The following is a 25403-nucleotide window of genomic DNA, read 5'->3' on the forward strand; positions in this document are numbered from 1 at the left end:
CTTCACAGACTCTGTTTGCTTTTATTTTTAAATTCTTGTTGGTTTACTTCCCACTTGATGTCTTTTCCCTTCTTACAGCTTTAGATTTTACTTGATGGTACTATGATGGTTTGTTTTTTAGGTTTGTTTCTACAATTCACTTAAGGTAGTAAAGACCTGTTCGTAGGAGAACAAGATCACTTCCGAAAGTCTGCTGTGCCAATCTGAATTTCTGTCTCCTTTTCACATTTGCTTGAGATACAACATTGAGATGTTTACTGGATTTTAAAGTTAGCCTCTAAACGATCCTTTCTGTGTTTCTGTGCCTCTTCTAGGTTAGGCGGAGAAGTGTCTTTTCTCAGAGTGGGCCGCGGCCTTTGGGAAGAGCATGTCGTCCATCTTGCCCTTCACTCCGCCGGTCGTGAAGAGACTGCTGGGATGGAAGAAGTCAGCTGGTGGCTCTGGAGGGGCGGGTGGAGGAGAGCAGAACGGACAAGAAGAAAAGTGGTGTGAGAAAGCCGTTAAAAGTTTGGTGAAGAAGCTAAAGAAAACAGGACGATTAGATGAGCTTGAGAAAGCCATCACCACTCAAAATTGTAATACTAAGTGTGTCACCATACCCAGGTAAGTGTCGTTAGAGCAGTGCTTCGAAGGTCACCCTGTTCAGTTGCTTAATGGAATCCAAACGAACGGCACTGAAATTTTGTTCCCTTCCAGCCCCTGTAAATCGTGATTTTATTAAAAGATGACGGCTGTCTTTAACCTGTCGTTTCAGTTTTGTCTGACTAGTTTTAACCTTCACTGTATTCATTTACCTTCACTGCCAAAGTGCTTCACTATAGCTTATCCTAGTGTCTATGATTGAGTGACATTTGAATCCAGAGTCAAAAGGCTTTTCCTGTCACCAGTGCGGTGGTGACTGACCGTTTTCTCTCCCCTCGGTCAAGAAGTTGGTCAGTAAAGGATTAACAGAGGCTGCTAACACTGTGATGAATTTTATTTCCATCATTTTTGCTTGAGTTGCAGCATTACTTCTTAGAACAGTCTAGGAGGCAGCTTCTTAGGTGTCTAGGGAGTCCGAACCGCTCTCAGAGACCTACCTGCCTCTTGTACAGGAAGGGCCTGTTACTTACGAGGTTAAAGTTTTATTAGAGTAAACCTAATTACTTAGATACAAGTACCACTGTCAGAAATACTGTTTCTTTAACAAAGTAGGTGTTTTTTAAGTGATTCACTACTACGCATATACCATGCAGGGTTTGGGGCGTGGCAGCCCACAGCATTTTCTCAAATGACCGTAGCAGTGACAGCCGTGCAGGCTAGCATAAATAACCTGAGCTCGTCCCGCCTCACAGGCCTCCCTCGAGCTGTGGGGAATGCAGTCAGATGCTTGTTGACAAGAAACCCTGGTAACACCAGCCTATCAACTTGCAAATACAGTAGAACATTTCCTGCCTTATTTGGTAGATGAATTACCTTTTTCTTTTACTTTACTTGTTTCACATATATCTTTAAAAGAGTCCCTCTTCAGTTTATGCTTCTGAGTGCCTGCTGAGTGCAGGGCACTGTTTCTAGGCCCCTGGGGTTACAGTGTGACTGAAACAAAGTTCCTGCTCTTCCGAGGCAGAGATCTGCACAGTAAGCAAGTGGACAAATGGTATAAGTTGAAATGGTAATGAGTGCAAAGAAGACAGTGACTGAGAGCAAAAAAAGCTGCTCTGGATTGGCTTGTGACACTTAAACCGAGCTTCGAGAAGTAACAGCTAGCTGAAGGAAGAGTCCGCTAGGACAGGGTGGGGCCAGTGTGAAGACACCAGGTGAGACCTAGCTTATCGTATGGAGGATTTAGAAGGAGCCCGGGGGAGATGGAAGAATACAAAATGAGTCTGAAACTTGGACGAGGTCAGGCACTAACCTAGGATGCTGTGAGGCACTGCGGGAGAATGAATTTTAGTCTAAATACAATAGAAGGCAAACACGGGTTTTAAACCGATTTTTAATTTAAACCGCGCGCGTGCGTGTGTGTGTGTGTATGTCTGTGTTCCAGATAGTGGGCCTGGAAGGAAGGGGATCAGGAGGCCAGTAAAGTGGTCTGAATGACACATGCTGGAGGCCGGACAGGCATGCTGGCTGTGCTGACACAGGAAGTGGACAGATGTGGATGGAGTAGACCTGAAAGGCCTTGGTAGTGAATTGGCCAAGGATAAGTCAAGCTGCACCTGCTAATTGTTCATTGTATAGTGCCTGGTATTTCCGTTCAGTAAACATTTATTAAGCACCCACTACGTGTGTGAGAGGCTCTTCCTCACAGGAGTTAAAATTTGGTCTTTGCTTTTGAGTTGTTTTTAGAAAGGGGGATAAACTTTACAAAATAAAGAAGATAATTTCATGAGGTATCATAGGTGTGAAGAAAGATGTTTGCTCAGGGAGTTATGTCCAGAGGAGAGGAATTTTGCCTACTCTGCAGCCTGTGGAAGTTTCCTTCAGGACAAGAATTGGTGCCAGTGTTGAATCTTGATGGGTGTACAGGAGGGATTTAGTCAAGACAGGCCTGGTTTGTCCAGAGTGGCACTGTGGTAGTGAGAGGGACAGTCAGGGGGCTCTAGTGAAGAGTTCTGAGCCAGCTAGTGTCTTGGGAGGCTGGACATCGGAGGTGGGATGTGGCTGGGCTGAGGCTGTGCAAGGAGTAAGGAACTACAACGTGAACCTGGACCTGAGCCTGAGTGTGGGTGAGGGTGGAGTCACTGAAGAGTCTAAGCACTGCATCTGGCTGCAGTGAGGAGGATGGTTGTGACACTGTCGAGAGTGGAGGCTGGGAGACTGGCTAGTAGGTTCTCTTCCTCCCCCGAGGGAGCCGTGTGTGCAGGAAGGATGCAGCGCCGTGGTTTTGGCGTGATCGCAGGCTGAGGTGGCCCGGGCAGTGCCGTCTTGACAGGCCCGAGCCTGAGGAGAGCGCACGCAGCCCCTTCCTTTCAGGAGATAAAGAGGGTGGTGAGCTGGTGATTAAAATATGAGGAGGTCACCTTAGTCAGAATTGTTTTCCTATTTCCCATTCTTGTTTTTATAGCCTCTTTTAAAGATCTTTCTAGGGTTCTTCTAGGGATTTTCAGCATTAACAAAAAAACATTTCTTTACACTTTTACATGAAAGTGAAGTAGTGTTCATTGCCGTGTTTTTTACTGTCAAAAGTGCTTCGAAGTGTACAAATTTGGCTTGTCTAATTTGGTGGCTTTTTGTTTTTGTTTGTGGAAGAAGCGGAGATTTGTTAATATTAGTTGTTGTCACTCGATAAGTCTAAGTTTCTTATACTGTGGTTTGTGCCATATATTTTATAGAACTTGCTTTGTTTTTAGTAGTAGAACACTTCTGTTGTATCAGATTATTAATTTCTTTAACTACTAAGTGTCCTTAAACATTCAGGCAACTCTTTACTTATGTAGACTGTAATGATTGAGGAATAGGGGTGGGAAAGTTCCATAATGGATAAATCCAAGGCATAGTTCAGGCAGAATTATTTAAGATATGACACAAAATGGTTTTACTGTAAAAGTTAACGTACTTAAGGGGCGCCTGGGTGGCTCAGTTGGTTGAGACTTCGACTTCAGTTCAGGTCATGATCTTGCAGTTCGCGAGTTCGAGTTGCACGTCGGGCTCTGTGCGGGCGGCGGGGAGCCTGCTTCAGATCCTCTGTCCCCCTCTTCCGGCCCCTCCCCCACTCACTCTGTCTCTCTCAAAATAAACTTAAAAAAAAAGTTTATGTACTTAAAACTGCCAGTAAGTTGTTCAAAAACCTTAAAGTTTTACGAACCTAAAAATACAAACTAGTTCCTCTGATGAAGGACACGAAACAAATCCCTTATTTTTAAAATCAGCAAATGTTTTCTGCTCAAATATCTGTTTTGTTGACTGTTAATATTTTACCCCTCGACCCCTCTTCTTTTAATGTTAGGGCGGGACTAAATCTAGGACAGAAACCGTCGTGGCCCCGTGGCACTCCCATCCCTCACATAATCACTCTGCCTTCATGGCCTCGTCTGTGAAGGGAGAGAAGCTGTAGTCCCACACAAGTGTCACTGCTCCTTCCCTCTTGTGGCAGGTGGTGATACAGAGTGATTCAGGGTAGAACTTCACCTTTCCAAGCCACGAGGAGCAGAGCTGAATAGTTTAAAAATAAAGTTTCATAAGGTTTTTATGTCTCAAACATTTTTGAGACCAAGGAATGGAAGACAACTCCCTCCCTCCCTGCCATTCATTAGAATGGCAGTTGGCAATTTGGGTAATGATATCAATCAGAAGAAAAAAAAAGGCTTTCAATGCATATTGTCTGCAATAAAGCAAAATCTAAACTGTTGTAGGGTTGGAGACTCTGAAGTTGAAGGGAAGGGGCTGTGAGGTCTAAAACGGCAATTTTATAATATCCATTATATGTAAATGTATCAGAGTAAAGAATTCTTTTTCATAGACGGGCATTATAAGGCTTTCCTACAGTGGTGCTTTGACTGTGTTTTCACATTTTTGATCTGTCATCCTAAGGAAACAGTCAGGAATATGGTCAGAGGTTGTTGGTGTTCATTTCGGTTTTGTTTGTAATAGCAAAGAATTAGAAAAATCCCAATCCTGACCCCTAGTGTTCTTAACTCTGATAATAAAGGAAACTTAACCAACCCATTTTTTTTTTTTACCAGAATTGAACATGAATAGTACAAGAAAAGCTTATTATACCAGTGTTACTTATAAAAATATTTGCAAAAATTGTAAGTAAATATCAGAAACCAGAGTTATTGGGGCGCCTGGGTGGTTCAGTCGGTGAAGCGTTCGACTTTGGCTCAGGTCATGATCTTGCTGTTTGTGGGTTCTGGTCCCGCGTTAGGCTCTGTGGTGACAGCTCGGAGCCTGGAGCTTGCTTGGGATACTGTGTCTCCCTCCCTTTCTGCCTTGCACCTTCCCCCCGCTCCCAAATAAGTAAACATTTAAAAAAGTGGAGTTATTAAAAACAACATCATGACTAGGAAAGGTTTATTGCAGAAAGGCAAGGATGATTTCAACTGCAGGAAACCTATTAATATGAGATACTCCACAATCATAGTTAAGGTAACTCTGAGGCACCTGGGTAGCTCAGTCAGTTAAGCTTCCAACTCTCGATTTTGACTCAGGTCATGATCTTGTGGTTTGTGAGATCAAGCCCTGTGTTGGGCTCTGTGCTGACAGCATGGAGCCTGCTTGGGATTCTCTCCCTCTCTACCTTTCCCTGCTCACTCACGTGCCCACTCTCTCTCTAAGTAAANTTCTGTATTTATTCATGTTGACAAATTAGAAATGGGAATTTCCTTAACTTGATAAAGCATATGTCTAAAAATGTTAACCATGAATCTTTAGAGACAATATACCAAATTATTAATAGTGGTTATTTATGGATAATCTAAAAAAAATGAAAGTTCTATAATCCTTTTTTAATATTTATATATAAAAGTATGTTTTACTTTTATAGCCAGCATAATTAAATGTTTAAATAGGACTTTGGGGCAATACATAAACTATACTTTGCTTTTTTTTTTTTTAACCTTTGGAGCCAGTTTTTCTGTTAAAAGACAATTGTGTTTTTATTTTGTTAACATTACTTAGAAACATGTACTTTATATCTGTATTTTCTTTCAAAAGGTATGTTTCTTAAAAACAAAAAGTATTTTCCTTAAAAACAAATTTGTAACGTGTACGTAAATCAGAATCCACCCTTGCATGGTAGGGTAGGAAAGGCCACCCTCCCCTGGTGTCTGCATCTCCTCACCCACTTTGCCTCTTCGGAAATCACTATTACCAGCTCATCATCCTTCCAGGATAATGTGTTTCTTTTTAATGCTGTTACTGATTTTTTATTTTGTTTTTCATCTTGTAAAGTTTTATACATCAGAGTACTTAAAGTAAATGTGGATTGTCAACTTTTATTTCTACATTCATATTCCTACCCCTTTACTTCTATATATAAAACACAGGAAGAATTTTTAAAGAGAAGTCTTTTAAACCCAAGCAGTGGTATCCTTCAATTCTTCTTAAACTAGTTCCTTTTAATTTTTCAGAAGAGAGTAAGAATAACCCCCTTTCCCTCAGTCATATGTAAGATACATGCACCTTGTCAGTGTGTGTGTGTGTCAGCCATAATGTGTGTGAGAGAACTCTGAATTTGAAGTCTGGTAGGTAGCCCATGAGTCAGCTTCAGGACTGGATGAATGTGGATCCTGAGGTATGTGACTGACTTTTTACTGTTTCCTCACCTGTTAAAAGGGGTGGTGGGTATTACCTGAGTACTTCCTCAGTACCGTTTTTGGGTCCTTGAAATAACATCACTTTGCTTTGTTAATTGTAAAACACTGTAACCTCATGAATGTGATTTGTTTATAATATTCACAGATAATCCACATTTTCATTTTCCTTCTGTTTTTTCTAAGAAGACTTTTAAGTTGTAGGCATCGAATTGTATTGTCTATACTTTGAAAAAGTTTCTGCCTGATGACATTGCATTATGTGTAATTTAGTTTATTCAGACGTATGACATTTAGTCATAAGATCAATTAGAACAATGAAGCTTTTTATAGATGCAAATTAGGACATTGAAACTATGGGTAATAGCTACCTTTTATCAGCCTCAGCATCCAATTTGTCATTTTCTATGTGTTCTGTGTATAGTTGTGAAAGCAGTTCTGATGAGGTGCAGGGTACTGTGAAACACAGTTAGAAATCTGCTTTGCTTGGACCCTTCACCTTTATGTGGTACCTACATTTACAGTTCGATTTTTTGAGGGAGCCTCTGCTGCAGGACGCTGGCATAGAGCTCTTGTGTGTATATGATATATTCTTACATAGGACATTTTTCTCATTTACCTTATCAGGGAAAACAGCCACCTGCTCTGGGACTTTTGTCTCTTCATAAAATTACTGAGTTGTATCCAGATGAATTAATGTCTATACATGTAACATTTAACACCTGATGCAATAAGCATCCTCTCCACTTTTGTTTTTGTCCCATTAATGTAATGGCTCGGCTTTAAAGAATGCATTTATCAACCTGGTGAAAATAATAGGCATTTAAGAAATTACAACCATCTTTTGTTTTGCCAGCATCCTTGGTCTGTTTCCAGTTGTATCTGGAGCCATTCCAGCTTGCCCAGACCATTTCTGTGTTACTGACCATACTCTGGGAAAATTGTAATTATTGGGGACAACATTTAACCATACTGTTTACTCCTTCTCTTTCCTGTCCTGTGGTAGAGTGTCTCCAGGCTGATGTGATCCCCACTAGTGGTACACAAGAAAATAGACCACCCTCTAAGGGACCCGAAACCGAAAGCACCACACGTTGTCTATGGAGGTGGAAAATAATAGTAAAACACCAGTTTAGGGTATCCTGCTATCTTGTTGTAAATCCTCTTTGGTACTTGGGCTCAAATGACTCGATACCACGTGTTTCTTATGTTCTGTTCTTTTCATTCTTTTTGGTTTCTTTTGTTTGCCCTTTTTCAATTTGGATACTTTCTGTTGACCTAACTTGGTGTGTACTTACCCTATTGTATGCTGTGTTTAGTCTGCTGTTAAACACATTTAGTAAGTTCTTAGTTTAAAATACCATATAGTTCTGTTTTACGATATGTTCCTTTGATATTGTAAATTCCAACTCTCACTTGAAATCTTCATCCATTTTTGTTTTCCGTAATTTTCTTTAACATTATTTATAATTAAAAACATTTTTTTTGTGAGATAGAAAGAGACAGTGCAAGTGCCAGAGGGGCAGAGAGAGAGGGACACACAGAATCTGAAGCTGGCTGCAGGCTCCAGGCTCCGAGCCGTCCGCCCAGAGCCCTACACGAGACTTGAACCCACAAACCATGAGATCATAACCTGGGCCGAAGTCAGATGCTTAACCAACTGAGCCACCCAGGCGCCCCTCTGTTATTTATAATAGTTATTTGAAAGTTTGTCTGCCAGCTCTGATATCTGGATCGTCTGTCGGTCTGCTTTCATTGTTGTCTGTTCATTCTCTTGATTATCACATTTTCCTGCCTCTTTACGTGCTGTGTAATTTTTATTATATGCCATATGTTGCACATAAGGGAATTCTAGGTGCTGCACATGATGCTTTACCCAGAAAGTATTCGATCTTTCCTATGTCAGGTGGATGGAGGGGCTGATTGCTTTAATCTAATCTGGGATTGAGCAGGGTTGGGGTTCAGTTGCCATTTATTTTGGTTCAGGCTAGCGCTGGCTCATACCTTTTCTTTGACTAGAGCACTTGTGGGATTTTCACTGAAAGCCTGGCAGGTCTCTGTCACCTACTCCCTCAAGTACCGTGGGAGAGTCACTTCTTTCTTCCATGGTTTGAGTTTGGCTCATGAGCCTACTATTGATTGCAGCTCTAAAATCTGGCAAACATCTTTGAGGAGGAGAATCCTGTGATTGTCCAAAGTTCTGTTATTCGGTAGAGTTTCTCTTCCCAGACCAAGCCTGACCCTTAACCCTATTCCTGGAATCTGCAAATGAGCCCTGGGAAGGGAACGACACGCAGTCAGTCCTCAGTTAACCTCGATGTGTTCCTTCTTACAACTTTAGTTCATCCTGATCTCATTACGTCATGGGTAGCTTTCCAGTGTCTTTGCACAATTTGTTGTTGTTGTTATTTTTCCTCTCTTAGTCATTGCAACAGTAACATTAGCCTGTTGTGACCTGCTTATATCTTACCTGGAAGTAGAATTGTAACAGAATGTTTGAATGAGAATTCTTTGGTATTTTTTCCAGAGTTTCCAAATCTGAGATCAATAGATTGGAAGTAACCTAGATTCAAAACTGAGGTGCTATATACCATTCAGATGCAGGATTTGTGCAAGGGGTTCCACGAGACAGGTATTGCTCCAGTCAACCCGTCAGTCACCTGTAGGCTATATAAAAAAAATGCAGGAGCTTGGAAGAGGGATCCCATATGAGAACTTCTTTGGAGAGAATAGTATGTGCTGTGGCATTCCCCCTTTCTTTCATCCATAGGGAGAGGTTTCAGGGCAACTTATCCATTTGTCTTACTGAGGTTTGGGAAATAGACTGGTACCTGACTTCCTCCTGAACATGGCCAACCAAGTGGGCGACCAGATGGATCCGCCCCTACATCAGTAAGTAGAATGAAGAGTGGGTGCGGTGAGAACGGCCTGCGTGTTCAGAGTTTGATGCATCAGAGATGTGCGTTTTCCCATGGTCCAGGTCGGCTTTACTAAGGTAGTTGAAGTTGTGTTGAAATGATCAAGAGAACCAGCCTGGAGGGTCAAGAGTGCCCCAGGCAGATGGGCCAGGGAGGTGCCTGCACCAGGAACTAGTAGCAGGTGAGAGGCAGCACTGGGCTTCTGACCTCCATGGGGCCTCACCACCACATTGCCATCACATCAGATTTCAGTCTGGTCAGCCCTCTCTTCCTACTGCTCCGGAACCTACAGGGCCCTTAGAAACAACAGCTGGGGAATCCTGGAGGAGGTGGGGTTAGCAAAATTGGTAGGATGCAGTTTTCATTTAGATCAGGGTAATATGTTAGTTTGTGAAGAGAGATCTATTGTCACTCCATATATCTGGGAGTGACTAGAACAGCCCTGGGGTCTTTCTAAAAAGTTATGCAAGGAGGAGAGCAGATGGACAGTGGCCTGTTGGGGGGTGAAAGGACGGGAGAGGGCGGAGCCCACCCAGTCTGGCTTGTCGCAAGGGCAAGCCCTCTCTGTTCTTGTGGTGAAAACTTGGGAGTACGAGTTGAGAGGTGCTGGCGATGGGTAGAATGTCTGAGGAGAGTGGAGGGGTGTTACGTTCCATTTGCACAACACATAAGATTGCTTTCTCAACACAGAGTATTTGACCATGATACCCGTCAGATTATCCAATGAGGCTTTATTTGCAAAGAGACTGTTACTATAATTAAAATTTTCTTCTTTTACCATCCCCCCCCTCCCCCGCCCCTTCNATTAGCACTGAAATATGTAAGACTTTTGTGTAACCCCCTCACTCCGTACCTTTTTCTTTTATGAATTTGGCTTATTTGTAATGGCTTTGTATGTCTGTAAGAAGTTAAAATTTATCCCTGACTCAATTTACTCCAGAGTTTGCCAGGGCAGTGCCAGAATGGGTGAAGGGAGGCTATATTTGTATTAAGGACAATGTGAAAGTTCAGAATTAGATACTGAACAAAAATTTATAATGCAAAATGATTTAAGTAACTAGAAAGAACTTTTTCCTCATAGTTTTTATGTGATGGCTTGTATAATTTGCATGAACACTTTAAACAATACATTTATCTTTATATATTACCAACATATTTTAACTTCTGCATGTAAAAGCATATTGTCATCCTCAAAGTATGATACAAATGTGAGTTGATTTTTATTTTGTAGAATGCTATTTATTTATTTATTTTTAATGTTTTATTTGTTTCTGAGAGAGAGGGAGAGAGAGACAGCATCAGCATGAGTAGGAGAGAGTCAGAGAGAGAGAGGGAGATACAGAATCTGAAGACATGTTCCAGGCTCTGAGCTAGCTGTCAGCACAGATCCCGATGCGGGGCTCAAATCCATGAACTGTGAGATCATGACCTGAGCTGAAGTCAGACGCTTAACTGACTGAGCCACCCAGGAGCCCCGAATGCTAATTTTTTAAATTGTCAAATTAAAAAAGCTTTCTTCACAACTGAATACAAGCATCACAAAAATGTTTTACAGAACTCTATTCTGTATTGCAGTCCTTGTTTTAGGCATTTAATCTTTTAAAAGATTGGAATGATGTGTACTTGTATCTTCTGTTAGGATTTTTTTTTGCCATTTATGATACTTTTTTAAATTGTTAAAAACAACATATATATTAAAATGAATTTAGAAAATCCATCAGCTACCTTATTTAAATAAATATTCCTGAGCCCTTTTATCGTTAGCTTTTTTATTTTAAGTGAAAAGTTTGGTTTTGGATGGACTTGAAATATTTTGAGCGGCTGTTTTTAGAATTGATATTTAAATCAATTGTAGGGACTTTTGTGGTGGGGACTGTTTTATTTGTGTGGGAGAGGGTTTTCAAAGGCAGTTGAAACATCGGGCACAGTCCCAAAGTAGTGTTTTTCAACATAACATTTAGAGGTAAAGGTGAAGTAATTTTCCAATCCTTCCCTGGTCGTCCTTCTAAGAAGAGCTAGACCAAACCGAAGAAGAAGAGTATCAACTTTGACTCTAGGGATTCTATTGTCTTCTCCTACTTTGATTTGTGAGTGGCCCTGCCAATTTACTTGTCGAAAGAATTTTTTTCCTGAGAAAAAAATAGACCTTGTAGTGAAAAGTCTAGTAGACCTTATAGTGAAATAGTAGACCTTGTAGTGAAAGGTCTAGTTTTTATAAAGTAAGGATATTCTACGAATGTTTTCCTTCTCTGGGATATTATACCAAAGTTACTGTTTTCATTTTGTCTTGCTATGTTTTCATTCCTTGTTTCTTTTTAATAGCTATATAAGAGGCAGGGTATAGTGTTGGTAATTAAGAATGCAACTGGCTGCTTGATGTTACTTTTTTTGGTGCTTCTGTTACCTCATTTGTCCAGTGGGATTAATAGCGCCTAATTCCTGGGTTGTTGGAGGCTTAAGTGATACATGTGTAAGGGCTTCGCACTGATACATATGTTGTACAGTGACATCTCTGAAGTGCTGACATCAAGAAGCCATAAATGTAAATGTGTAGCTGCCTAATAAAAAAGTGTCATAATATGTGTAGTAAAACTTGATATAACTAATGGATCAAAATCACAAATCCACAGTTATAGTGGAGAGTTCAGTTAGGACAAAAAAATCAGTGAAGACATAGAAGATCTAAGTTGCAATATTAGCTACTGACTTTATATTTATAGACTGCTAAATCCAATATCAGTATAATACACAGTCTTCTCCAGTGCTCAAGGTAACCTCATCAGAAAGACTATTTGCAGGGCACAAGTCTCCATAAATTCTGAAAGATTGAAGTCAACAGAATATAGTCTCTGCCAACAGGATGAAATTAGGACTCAATGCTGATAAAACATCTATTAAAATATGGAGATTAAACAACACAGTTCTTTCACCTATGGGTTAGAAGAAAATCATGAGAGAAGTTAGAATATAATTCAAATTAAATGATAATGAAAGTACAGCATGTCAGCTCTATGGGATGCAGCTGAAACAGTGCTTAAAGGTAACTTTCTAGCTTTAAGTTACTTAAGACTTCTTCTAAGAAAGTAGGAAAAAAGGTCAAAGAAAATGGAAAGTAAGTAGAAGGGAAAAATAATAAAAAGACGATTTCAGTGACTAGAAAAGAGCCAGAATTAATTATCAATGCCAAAAGCTGGTTCTGTAGAAAGATAAAAAAGTTGGCAAACCCCTCTTTGACTAATGACGAGAAAAAAGATGAGAGAGGCCGTGAACACAAATTACCTCTGTTAGAAATGAGAGGGATCTTTCTGTTATATCCTACAGACATTATTAAAAGCACAATATCCATATACTTTAATAAATAACTTTATGCTATTAAATTTGTATGGTCAACTTCTTTAAAAAATGTTATCCCAGCTGATTGAAGAAGAAATGGAAAATAGTGTAGCCTTCTATCAATTCAAGAAACTGAATTCATTATTAAAATCTTTATCATGAAGAAAACTGGTACAGGTAGGTGGTTTTACGGGTAATTCCAAATGTTAGAGCAAGAAATAACCTCCATCTTACAGAAACTGAGAAAAAAAGTTATTTTATAACCCTAGTGTCGAAACCTGGCAAAGATGGTGCCCGAAGAAGAAAATTTACAGATTTGTCATGAACATAGATGAAAAACCCCCCCACAAAATCTACTCCAGCAATATACAAAAAGAGTACATCATGGGTGAGATGTATCCCCAATATGCAAGGTTAATTTATAAATTTCAAAAATTACACAATGTAATTCACTGCACTAACAAAGGAGCAAAACCATACGATCACTTCACTTGCTAAAAAGTAATTGACAAAACTCATCCATTCATGATAAACACTGCCAGCAAACTAAAATGTAAAGAGATTTCCTCAGTCTGATAAAGGACATTTAAGAAAAACTGACAGCTAAGAATACACTTAATCATAAAATGGAGTTTTTTCCCAGGATCAGAAACAGGACAAGGATGTCCTCTCTTGTGTCTTCAGTTCATTATTTTAGTGGAGGACCTAGCCAGTGGAATATGAAATGTAAAAGGCCTAAAGATCTGAAAGATTGGGTCAGTACTCTTGCTTTTTGTAAATGACATGATTATGTAAGAAACCTTTTAAAAGGTATCTACAAAAACAGCTACTAAAGCAAATGAGTAAATTTAGCAAGGCTGCACTTCACAGGTCCCATGTATAAAAATCAATTTTTTGGTAAATATTAATAGCAAACAAATGGAAGTGATAGTAAAACAATGCTATGAATAGTATCAGACTTAAAAGTAGTATCATTAAAAATTAAAATACACTTTTTTAAAAGACACACAAGATCTCTACACTGAAGTTTCAAAACCCTGATGAGGGAAAGTAAAGACAAATGGAGAATTATACAGACAAGTATACTTTTACCAGAATGACTCCCTCAGATGACAACTAGAAACTGCACAAGATAAAAAGGAAAACATAGGGCACTAGAAAGTAAACAGAAATAGACATATTTTGGAGGGGATTTGTCTCTTATAAGAAAGGGTGAATTTTCTGTTTTTAAGAAGCTTTTTTATCCATGCAGAATGTGCAGAGTAGCCAAAATTTCAATCAAAAAGCCACTTTTTTTTTCTTTGTCCTGGAAAATCAGAGGTCAGAGTTTGGGACAACTACACTGACTGAAGAGTAAAGGGGAGACTCCTAGCAAGGAAAAAGGTACGGAACAGAGTCCCGGATTCTCCTTAAGAACTCCAGAATCATCAGGTTGACCCTTAAACCCTCACATATGCAGGGTAGACGTAGTGCCACCTCGCTAATGGCAAATAATGGATTTGAATTGTCCAGTGACATAATTTGCAAACAAATTAATTGTCTGCTGATACAAAACCAGATAAGACTGGAGAAATAGAATCTAGCATCCCCATCACATACCAAGCACAGTGTCCAACGTACAGTCCCAAATTACTCAGCATGTGAAGAACAAAGAAAATGTGATGCTTTCTCATCAGGAAGCCAGTGGATACCAGCCCTGAGATGACCTACATGTTGGAACTACCATGCAGTAAATTGACAGGCATATTTATGAGTTGGAACACTCAATAATATTAAGTCAGTTTCTTCCAGGTTAGTGTGATTCAAATTCATCTCCTAAAAAAGGTATTTTTGTTTTTGTGGAAATGTACAAACTTACCCTAACATTAACATAGAAATGCACAGGGCCTAGAATATCCAAAGCAATCTTGGAAAAGGAAAAGTTAGAGGACTTAAATTCTCTTCTTTCAAGACTTTCCATGAAGCCACGGTAATCAGTAAAGGGTTGTTCTGGCATAAAAACAGATAAATGGGAAAGAGTAGATAACTCCAAAGAGATACATGGTTATTTGATTTTTGACAAAGATGCCAAAACACTATATGCTAGAGAACTGGCTATCCACATGGAAGAAAAGAACTTGCACCCCACCTTACATCATTCAAAAAAATCAATTCTAGATGGAACATAGTTGTCATCTAAAAGCTTCTATAGGAGAATATATTTGTGAGTTGAGCTGGGGATAGGTGAAAGTTAGTGTGATTTTTTTTTTTTTCTCTAAGAGTATAGAAAGCAATAAGAGGAATTTGACAAGTTAGTCTTCATCAGCAGTAAAGGGATCTCCTCAAAAAAAAACAAAAAACAAAAAACAAAACACTGTTAAGAAATGAACAAGCAAATCACAAAGTAGAACAGAATGTTTGCAAAACATATTTCCGACAAGAGGATTGTATCCGAATTTACAAAGAATTTCTGTAACTCAATAGTAAAAAAAAAAACAAAAACAAAAAAAAACAAAACCCAAGTTTTAAAACAAGCCAAAGATTCAGGTACTTCACAAAAGAAGATACATTTAGGGCCAGTAAACCAGTGGAAAGTGCAATATTGTTAATCAGGAGAATGAAAATTGAAACCATTCTGAAATACCACTGCAGAGCCACCAGAATGGTTGTAATAAAGTAAACTGACCACATAAATGTTGATGAGGCTGTGGAGCGACCAGAAACTCTGCATTGAAGGCAGGAATATAAAATGGTACTACTGCACACGTGAGAGGAGACTTCTGTCCATTTCTTCTAAAACTAAACACGCATCTACCCAATGACCTCTAAGAATTCCACTTCTAGATAGTTACCCAAGACAACACACGCCCACAAAAAGGCACATATATTACTTGAGTGTTCATAGCAGCTTTATTCGTATGATCTCGGATCTGGCAGCAAGTCTGATCCATCAGTAAAAAGTGACTTAAAAAATTGTGTATGTAATGGAAGATTCAGCACCAAAAGAGTAGACTGCTGTCACATGGGTGAATCACAAAATTGTTAAGGCTGAGTCAAAAAAGCCAGATCCAAAGGAGAATATACTATAAGAATCCATTTATATAAAAGTTCTGGAAGAGATGACACCTATGACAAAAATACCCACAGATCCATGATTGCCTCTGAGGATGGTAGAGGGGATGGCAGGGACTTTCTGGATAGATGTTCTTGACAGGGTTGAGGGTTAACCCATTTATACAATTGATAAAACAAGATGGTACTGTTAAGATGAGTTTCACGTTATGTAAATTTTACCTAAAAAAAAGCCCACAAGTGAACAACCAATTCTAGTTAATATATGCATGTTTGTGTCTAGATTTGAAATATCTGCAACTTAGTTGTTAATATATAAAAAAAATAAATAAATAAGATGGGTTAATAGATAGAGGGGCAAGGACCAAGGGCAGCCCAGAACCATTGTTGGAGTTTTCCAGGGAGGTAATGGGCAATGCCAGGTAGGTATGCTGAGTGAGATTAGGATTGGGTAGTTTGAGTGGTTTGGGCAGGTTCTGGACTGTAGGGCTCATTCCTAGCTGTCCAGTACCCAGCCTTAGGGTGATTTAGGGCAGGAGGAATAGTGGCATGATGTGTGAGAGTTTGATGAAACGGTTTCGGGTGTGGGCTCCGGTGTGCTTAATTTTAATGGAAGACTGGGGCGCTCACCAGGGAGTCTCTTGCTGTCTCTAGGAATTAGCCCTGGAATTAGCAACTTCCCCACCAAGGCTCCAAATGCCAGGGTATTAAGAATCCAGAAAATAAGAAAATATAGTCAATACATAGTCCTCTAAAAGATTGAAGCTATTCATTTCTACTATCATTCTGCAGAAACGTGTACCGTGAAAAATTTAGGCTCTTCAGCCAGAAATGGATATAAGTCCTGGCTTTTATTTCAGTAGCTCTATGACCTTTTGGCTTATTTAACTGCTCACATTGTGTTTTTTATTTGAAAATAATGGTGGTGTTAATTCACTTTATAGGGTTGATAGGAGTATAAATCAGAGAGCATATGTAAAGTACTTTGAAAATGCCAGGTACGTAGTAAATACTTAAAGTAAATGTTGGTATTTTTTTAAGTTTTCTGTAGCCAATGAAAATTTTTTAGTTGTTTACTTGGACTTTTTGCTAATTTGTTAAGGACAAGAGTGTTTCTAATGCTCCTTTCTTGGTGATAGAAAGAAGGCAAAAAACCAATCTGGAGGTAGGCATTTTCTTTTTTTCTGTTTCCCAGCCCTCAGCTATGTAATGATGATGAAGTATACAGACAGGCATGGTGTGTATATAGAGACTTTATTTTTAAAATAAACTTTTTTAAAGTTTATTTTAGAGACAGCATGAGTGGGGGAGGGGCAGAGAGAGAGGGAGAGACAGAATCAGAAGCAGGCTCCAGACTCTGAGCCGTCAGCACAAAACCTAACGTGGGTCTCGAATCCATGGACTGGACGCAAGATCATGACCTGAGCTGAAGTTGGATGTTTAACTGACTGAGCCACCCAGGTGCCCCAAGACTTTATTTATTATTATTATTATTTGCTACAATGATCAGTTCTTGATTTCCTGAGCTATTTAAAACACACACTTCAGTCTTTGCTAGTCCTGTATGAAATGAAAGGGTTGGTCTGTTTTAAGTAGAAATAATTATGGACAGGTTATTTTAGATTTTTCCATGGAAGTCCATATTTCATGAGTACATCTGGAAATAAGAGCTGGAGCCTTGAGTGAAGTTTCTTTTGTTGATGCCATTCTCCTAATTTGTTAACCCCTTTAATTTTACTCAGTGTTCCACATGCCTTTTAGTCTTTCCACCATGACAGCCTGGATTCTTACTCCTTTTGATTTGTAGAAGAAATACACTCTGTAGGCAAGAAGGTAATGAAAAAGAGTAAATTGGTAAAACAGTAAGATTGAGCCACTTCAGTAAATCATGCACATAAGGCAAGAACAGTAATACTCATTAAGTGGTATACGAATAAATAACTACATGTTCTTAATACAGTGTGTTAATTAACAAACATAATGTCTGTTGGAACCGAAGTGTAAATTGTTAACGTAGATGCACGTGTAAAATACTTCTGCATGTATATAGTCGGTCAGTTGTACGGTAGAGTTACATTTTTAACTTCTGTTTTCAAAGGTTGGTTTATTCTTAGGTGAAGAAAAGCTTCAGTGTGTTAGTTTTACTGATGTTTGTTGTAAATGTGTTTAGTAGGAGAATTCTAGGAATTTCTGCCAGGTTTGCTAACAAGAAAACCTAGCTAATCTGGCTGTTCTGTGATCAGTGATACATTGTATGCCATGCAATTTTTTTGGCACTTAAGTGTCCTGATTTTAATAACTTTTCCAACCTATTTTTTAAAATTCAGTCTGTATAAGCAGGAAAGTAACATAGTTGACAGGATAATCTCTGCCTTTAAGAAACTGTTTCATACGAAGAACTACAGGACTTTGCATGAGATTTCTCTCATGCACATGCTTGCTCATCTGTCTGTGAATTGACGCAGGGACAGCATTGTAGACGGTTCGTGGTCTAGTACGTCCTATTTCAACATGGTTTGTCGCAGCCTGTGTTAGTTGCTTTAGTGAACAATCTCAAACTTTGATCAGGCAGAGTTTATCTGAGACATACTCATGTTTTTAACCACTTTGCTTGGTATTTTTTAACACTTAAGAGTTTTTAGAGTGTCTTGAAGTCAGATGGTCCAATAAGTTTAGGAAATGTTGAGCTAATGTGTTTGGGATAGTGCTGTCATAATAATAATAAAATTCTGTGCTTTTTTTGGGATATATGACTTCAATCTGTTAGTTTAGCATTCTCAGACCTATCCTTCTGTGTTACTGTTACTTATAAATAACTTAATGTTTTGCAGGTAGATGCTTTTCACATTCAGGTACCATACAGACATTTCTTGTGGCTTCCCTTAATGTTGTTTAAATATATAGAAACATAATTTAGTATGAATGTAAGCTTATCAAAGAAGGCTGATTTATACTGAGCTCTGTAACCAAGAAAATTCTAACATTAGTTTAATGAATGATGCTGTTTTTTCATTAATACTGATTTTCTGTTTCCGCTGTGATTGTGGTACACATGTCACCCCTGACTAAAGTCCTTATGAGGTTAGTGTACTGCCGTGTGCCTGTGTTGCTAGATTCTCCTTTTCTGTACAACTGCTATGAAATACAGTGCAAAGAGCACACACCCTGATATCATTTGGCCTTTCCGGTGTGATGTCATCATTTACATGTTAAGGTGATCTCTCTGTTTACCCTTGGTGCTGAAGTGCTTGTAACAGCTCCAGACCCAGACATTGAGGTGATAAAGCAGTAAAGACGGGCAGCTTATCCTGGTGATGGAAGTTACTATTTTCTCAGAATAAAAATGTAACTTAAAATGTTACTGTAGGAACCAGACAGACCCTTGCAAGCACTATAGTGGAGGTGCCCGAGTATCCCTAGGCTTTAGTTCTAGAAGTGCTGATATAAGTTGGTATTAAAGTAAAAGCTTAGAAAGCTCTTGGTAGCATGGAAAGCATTGTTTGGTAAGATGTGGACTAGAATCCTGGCCGTGTCTCTTGTTAGGTGTCTGACCTTGGTGAGGTTATTTTATTTTCCCTCTGAGGCTGAGTTTTCTTAAATTTAAAATGAAATAGTAATACTTAGCTTGCAGGTTATTATAGGTCCCATAATATTAAAAGTCTTACATAGTACCTGACATGTAGTAGCTAACTCTTGAAGGTAATTGTTGCTGCATAAGTTCATTGATTCTCAGATGACCATGTTTTCACTTCGGGGTGCATCTTGTAAAAAACATTAGAAGAATTTTTTCTTTTACATGTAATACAAAATAATGTATTTTAAATAGGTGACTTTCTAGATTTATTGAGATAGGGAATGTGTGAAAGACCTTTTATATAGTTGTTACCATCAGTGCTACTTCTTTAATGTTTTTCTTGCATTTGTTTCTTTTTTAATATTTTTTAGGAACTGTCCATACTTGAAATTACAACTTGCCACTCCTGATTAACAAGCTGAAAATCTGAGAGATCCATTTTTATGCACTGTTATTTAAAATACATGTTTTAGTATGATTAGGAGTTTTGTGATCCAGTTTTTTTCTTTTTAATGTTTGTTTATTTTTGAGAGAGACAGAGCGCTACAGGAAAGGGGCTGAGGAGAGGGAGACAGAATCCAAAGCAGCTCCAGGCTCTGAGCTGTCAGCACAGAGCCCGATGTGGGACTCAAACTCGCAAACTGTGAGATCATGACCTGAGCCAAAGTCAGATGTTCAGCCAATGAGCTACCCAGGCGCCCCTGTGATCTGGTTATTTTGCTATAAAAATACTAATTTAGTCACCAGTACCTTGTTAGTAGGTGGTAGGTATACAGAGATCTTTGGGAGCTCAGGGTCTTGTGGGTAAAATAATACGTGGGTATAAAGAATCAATGTTTAAGGAAGAGGGAGTGATTAAAACTGCCTGACTTAAATCCCCTAGACTCCAGTAGGTCTTAAAAATATGCCTGCTGCTTAGCTAGGCAAACCTGAGGAATTAGTAATTAAGTCAAAAGGAGGCCAGGAAGGGGCTGTTGATACAAATGGATTTGGAAGAAAGTGGGTTCCAAAGGTCCATGTTAGAGAAGACATTGTGCCAGAAGAGAATCAACAGGGCTCCAGTTGGCACGTTATCATCTCCTGCAGTGGTGCCCAGAGTGAGCTGAGATGGCACAGAGTAGGAAATAACAATCTGTACTTTGCTTAGTTAACTAAGGTTAGAAGCATATCTTTTTATAGAAATGTCAAGATGACTTGACTTGCATTTAATTCCATGGCAGTATTTTCTTTTGTTTCACTTGTTTCATTGTGGTAAAAGGCAATATATTCAGTGGTTTAAAATTTTATTTACATTTGTGTACACATACACATGCGTGCATACACACAAACAGAACAAACATTGAAAAGACTTTCTTCTCACCTCAGATAACCTCTGTTCATGCGTGTGTGTGTTACTTTCCTGTAAGCATACCCAGCTTTTTATAGATATTTCTATTTGTCTTTTTTCTTTTCTTTCTTTTTTTTATACAGAGTACCTTACTGTATATACTATACTTGCTTTTTGCACCTAATAGGATATTTTAGAGGTTTTTCCCTCTCAGTTTATGGGGAGCTTTATCATACATTTAATCACTATATGAATATTTTTTTGTTGCTACTTTCCATTCTGAGTTTCATTGTTTGAGTTACTTGGGTTTTTTTTTCCCTTGGTGTATTGTTGTTAGTGTTTTTTTTAAGGTACAGTTTTCAAATGGCAAAGTACATAAATCGTGAGTGCCCAATAAGATTAGATTTGACAAATGTATGTACAGAGTATCAAGACACAGAATATTTTCATCATCCAGAACATTCTTTCATATACTTTCCCAGTGGTTTTTCTGAAGCAGCCACTATTTGAATTTTTTTTTTACTTTCAATTTATTTTTTTCCCTTTCTAGAACTTCATGTGAATGTAATCTTTCAGGGTCTAGTCTTTAATGTTCATCTTCTTTCAGCCAACTGAGTCTTTCTGAGATAAATATATCTTATCCATGTTGTATCAGTAATTCTTTTTCAGGATTGTTTTGCTATCCAATCGAGATCCTTTGCCTTTCAGATCAGCTTGTCAATTGTTACAAAAATATCTTGCCGAAATCATGATTGCAGTGGATTTGAAAAAACATAGACCAAATATTATCAAGGAGTTAGGGAAAATAGGCATCTTAATATTGAGTCATTTGATCTTTAAATACCGGGTAGGTCTTTGTGTACTTAGGTTTACTTAACGTTTTTAGATGTTAGTGTACAGGCCTTATATATTTTGCATTAAACCTTTTGTCTAAATATTTTGTTTTTTGACACTATCATAAATGGAACTAAACATTTTAATTTTCAAATTGTTTATTGCTAATATATAGAAATATAATGGATTTATATAAGTTGTCCTTATATCCTGTAGCTTTGCTAAATTTACTAATGAATTCTAGAAATTGCTTCGGAAATTTTATGTATAAAAAATTATGTTATTGTCCACAAAACTCAGGGTATTTGTTCCATCTTTCTTGAGATTATTGCCATATAACATGTAAGTTTAAGGTGTACAGTGTGATAACATGATACACATTTACTGCAGAATGATTATCACAGTAAAGTTAGTTAACACTTCCATCCCTTACCTTTTTTATGTAGGGAGAGAGAGCTTTGTAAGATCTCCTGTCTTAAAAACTTTCCATGTAGGATCTGTTCTCTTAGCAACTTTCCAGTGTGTAGTACAGTATTGTTAATTATAGTCACCTTGCTGTACTTTAGATCCCCAGAATTTATTCATCTTAGAGCTGAAAGTTTGTATGCTTTGACCAGCCTATCCCCATTTTTCCCACAATCTAGCACCTGGTAACTATCATTCTACTCTCTGTTTCTTTGAATTTGGCTTTTTTAAAAAAAAAAGTGGTTTTATTTCTTCCCTGTCCAGTATTTTTTTACTTTTTCTTGTGATACTGCACTGGCTGGGACCTCCCATACTATCCTGATTAGAAGTATATCATCATTGATTAAGCCATTAAAATATTTCTTCCCTCTAATGTAGTTTTTAAGCAGTATGTTTCCCTTTAAGCATTACTTTAGATTTAGCACCCCCTCTCCAATTTCTTATACCATAGATTCACTGTCATGTATTTTCTAATTTGTGATTTCTTCTTTGATCCATGGGTTATTTAGAAATGTGTTGTTAATTTCCAAATTAATTGGCCCTTAAAAAAATTTGAGAGAGAAAGCAAGTCTGCAGCAAGCCGGGGGAGGGGCAAAGGGAGAGACTTTTAAGCAGGCTCCATGCCCAGCACGGAGCCCAACTTGGGACTCCGTCTCATGACTGAGACCACCCCCTGAACCCTTAAGAGTCAGATGCTTAGCTGACTGAGCCACTTAGGTGCCCCTCATTGACCCCTTTTTTATGGCCCCAGCATATGATCTCTTTTGCTTTTTGTTTCCTGTACGCTTGAGAAGGATTCCGTACATGTCACTTAGATCAAGTGGTTGATAGTACTATGCAGCTCTTCAATGATGTGGATTTTTTTTTTTTTTTTTTTTTGGCAGACTATCCAAAGAGTTACTGAAATTTCTGATTGTTGATGTGTTCGTTTCTTCCTTTAGGTCTGTTAGTTTTTGCTTTGTGTATTTTCAAACTATATTTACATTTATTTATTTAGAGAGACAGAACACAGTGGGGGAGGGGCAGAGAGAGAGAGAAGGGGAGAGAGAGAGAGAGAGAGAGAAAACACGAAAACGAAGCAGGCTCCACTCTGCCAGTGCAGAGCCTGATGTGGAGCTTGAACCCATGAAGCCATGAGATCATGACCTGAGCCAAAACCAGGTCGGATACTTAACTGACTGAGCTACCCAGGCGCCCCTAAAAAAAACTGTATTCTTAGATGCACATGGGATTGTTAATGTCTTCTCATGAATTGGCCTTATTATGAAGTATCTTTTTATCTCTGGTAATATTCTGAGTCTTAAAGTCTTATATTTCTGATCCTATGTTTTATTAAGCTTATTGCTTGTATGAATTGTGTGTTTCTATTCCCGCATTTTCAGCTCATCAATGTATTATATTTGAAATACATCTTTTTTGTAGATGTTTTATGTATTGTATTCATTCTGACAAGTCTCTGCTGCTTAGTGGAGTATGTGGTGTATTTATGTATTGTTATTATCGATGTGGCTGGATTTACCCTTTTACTCATTACACTTTCTTGTTTTCTATTATCATCTAATCTTCTTTCCTTCCTTTGGGGTTAATTATTTTTAGTGTTTCATTTTATTTTATTTATTTTAAAATTTTTTCAATGTTTATTTATCTTCAAGAGGGAGACACACAGAGCACGAGTAGGAGAGGGGCAGAGAGAGAGGGAGACACAGAATCCAAAGCAGGCTCCAGGTTTTGAGCTGTCAGCACAGAGCCCGACACAGGGCTCGAACTCCCGAACCGTGAGATCAAGACCTGAGCTGAAGTCAGACACTTAACCGACTGCACCACACAGGCACCCCTTAGTGTTTCATTTTAACCTTCTGTATGCCTTTTTTCTATAATCTCTTCCCCTTTTCCGGGGCAGGGGTTGCTTTACCAATGACAATGTGAATCCTTACCTTAGCTACAGAGTAACGGTTTTTAACACGTCCTTTTGTTTCTGTTGCTGTTGTCATACAAATTGCATCCACCTACTTTTAGAGTTATGATTTTTACTGTAACTGGTCATCTCCGTTTTGGAGGAATTAAGAGAAGAATAATTGTCTTTTACGTTTACCTGCGTACTTAATACTTTCTAGTTCTCTTAGTTTTCCTCAGTGACCTGGAGTTGCCATTTCTCTTTATCCCGAAGAACTTCCCTTTAGCATTTCTTTGGTCAAAGTCTGCTACAAATGAATTTGCAGTTTTTGTTTACCTGACATATTTTTGTTTTCGACTTATTACATGAGAAGGATATTTTTGTTGGATATAGAGTTTAGGTTGGTTTATGTTTTTCCCTTCATCTCTTTAAAGCTTTAAAGCTTTTTTTTTTTTAATGTTTATTTATTTTTGAGACAGAGACAGAGCACGAGCTGGGGAGGGGCAGAGAGAGAGGGAGACACAGAATCTGAAACAGGCTCCAGGCTCTGGCTGTCAGCACAGAGCCCGACGCGAAGCTCGAACCCTTGGACTGCGAGATCATGACCTGAGCCGAAGTCAGATGCTTATCCGACTGAGCCACCGAGGCGCCCCCCTTTCCAGCACTTTAAAGATGTTCTGTTGTCTTTTGGCTTCTACTTCTTTTTTTTTTCTTTTAATTTTTTAATGTTTTTTTAAAAAACTATTTCTTGAGAGAGAGAGAGAGACAGCATGAGCAGGGGAGGGTCAGAGAGAGAGGGAGACACAGAATCTGAAGCCGGCTCCAGGCTCTGAGCTGTCAGCACAGAGCCCCACGCGGGGCTCAAATCCATGAACTGTGAGATCATGACCTGAGTCGAAGCCAGACGCTTAACCAACTGAGCCACCCAGGTGCCCCACTTTTAATTTTTTTTAATGCTTATTTCTTTTTGAGAGACAGCAAGTGGGGGAGGGGCAGAGATAGAGAGGGAGAAAGAATCTGAAGTAGGCTCCAGGCTCCAAGCTGTCAGTACAGAGTCCGACATGGGGCTCAAACTCACGGACCATGAGATCGAGACCTGAGCCGAAGTCAGATGCTCAACTGCCCGAGCCACCCAGGCACCCCATTGGCTTCTGCTTCTGATGAGAAGTTGTTACTCATATGTTCACGTCTGTATATGTAGATTGTTCTACTCCAGCTGCTGTCAAAGCCAGATACTCTTTAAAGGTGGTAAAAACACATTTTATTCAGTAATCACAGTGGTAGGAGAAGAGCTGAGCTCAATTTTGATTTGCAGAGGTGACTGGGAGACTGGGGGAGTAGGGCGGGGGAGGGGAGTGGAATGAATAGAGGCTTGACCAGAGTTAGGGAACTGAAAAGTTAACCAAAAAAAAAAAAAAGAAAAGGGTAGGTGGGTTCGTTGGTCAGTGTCAATGTGAAGAGGCCATCTGTGTCAGCTAAATGGTTTTTCTCAAGTTAGGCTTCTACCCTCTCTTTGAGGGTAGCCTTGGTGACAGAGGCCCTGTCCTTTCTGATGACTGATTACATTTCAAAGGCATGGATTTCAGGTCCTTCTGAAAGACACTCCTGAGTTGTAGGAGTACATAATACATCCCAAAGAGACAGGAAAAGGATTGACAAGTGCAAGTTTTTAAAATAAATGCTTTAAAAAGGAAGCCAGGGGCCTATGGACAAGTGTTGGCTGGAACAAATGGTAAATTCTTTTGTCTGCCTTGACCTTTTCCAAACAGAA

The 25403-nt window shown here is 38.9% G+C and overlaps 1 protein-coding gene across 2 annotated transcripts in view; it reads left to right on the top strand.

The window, feature by feature from the left end:
* The first annotated feature begins 288 nt into the window (after positions 1-288).
* Positions 289-25403, top strand: part of SMAD2 (SMAD family member 2) — a 61652-nt gene continuing 36537 nt past the window's right edge. The window contains exon 1 of one of the 2 annotated variants that reach the window (XM_077777716.1): positions 289-603. In XM_077777716.1, the coding sequence (XP_077633842.1) occupies positions 368-603 (236 nt within the window). In that variant the 5' untranslated portion in view covers positions 289-367. The remainder of the gene's footprint in view (positions 604-25403) is intronic. The other variant, XM_077777715.1, reaches the window with a different exon arrangement.

This window comes from Crocuta crocuta, unplaced genomic scaffold, assembly GCF_008692635.1.
Source record: "Crocuta crocuta isolate KB4526 unplaced genomic scaffold, BGI_CrCroc_1.0 scaffold36, whole genome shotgun sequence".
Classification (NCBI taxonomy): Eukaryota; Metazoa; Chordata; class Mammalia; order Carnivora; family Hyaenidae; genus Crocuta; species Crocuta crocuta.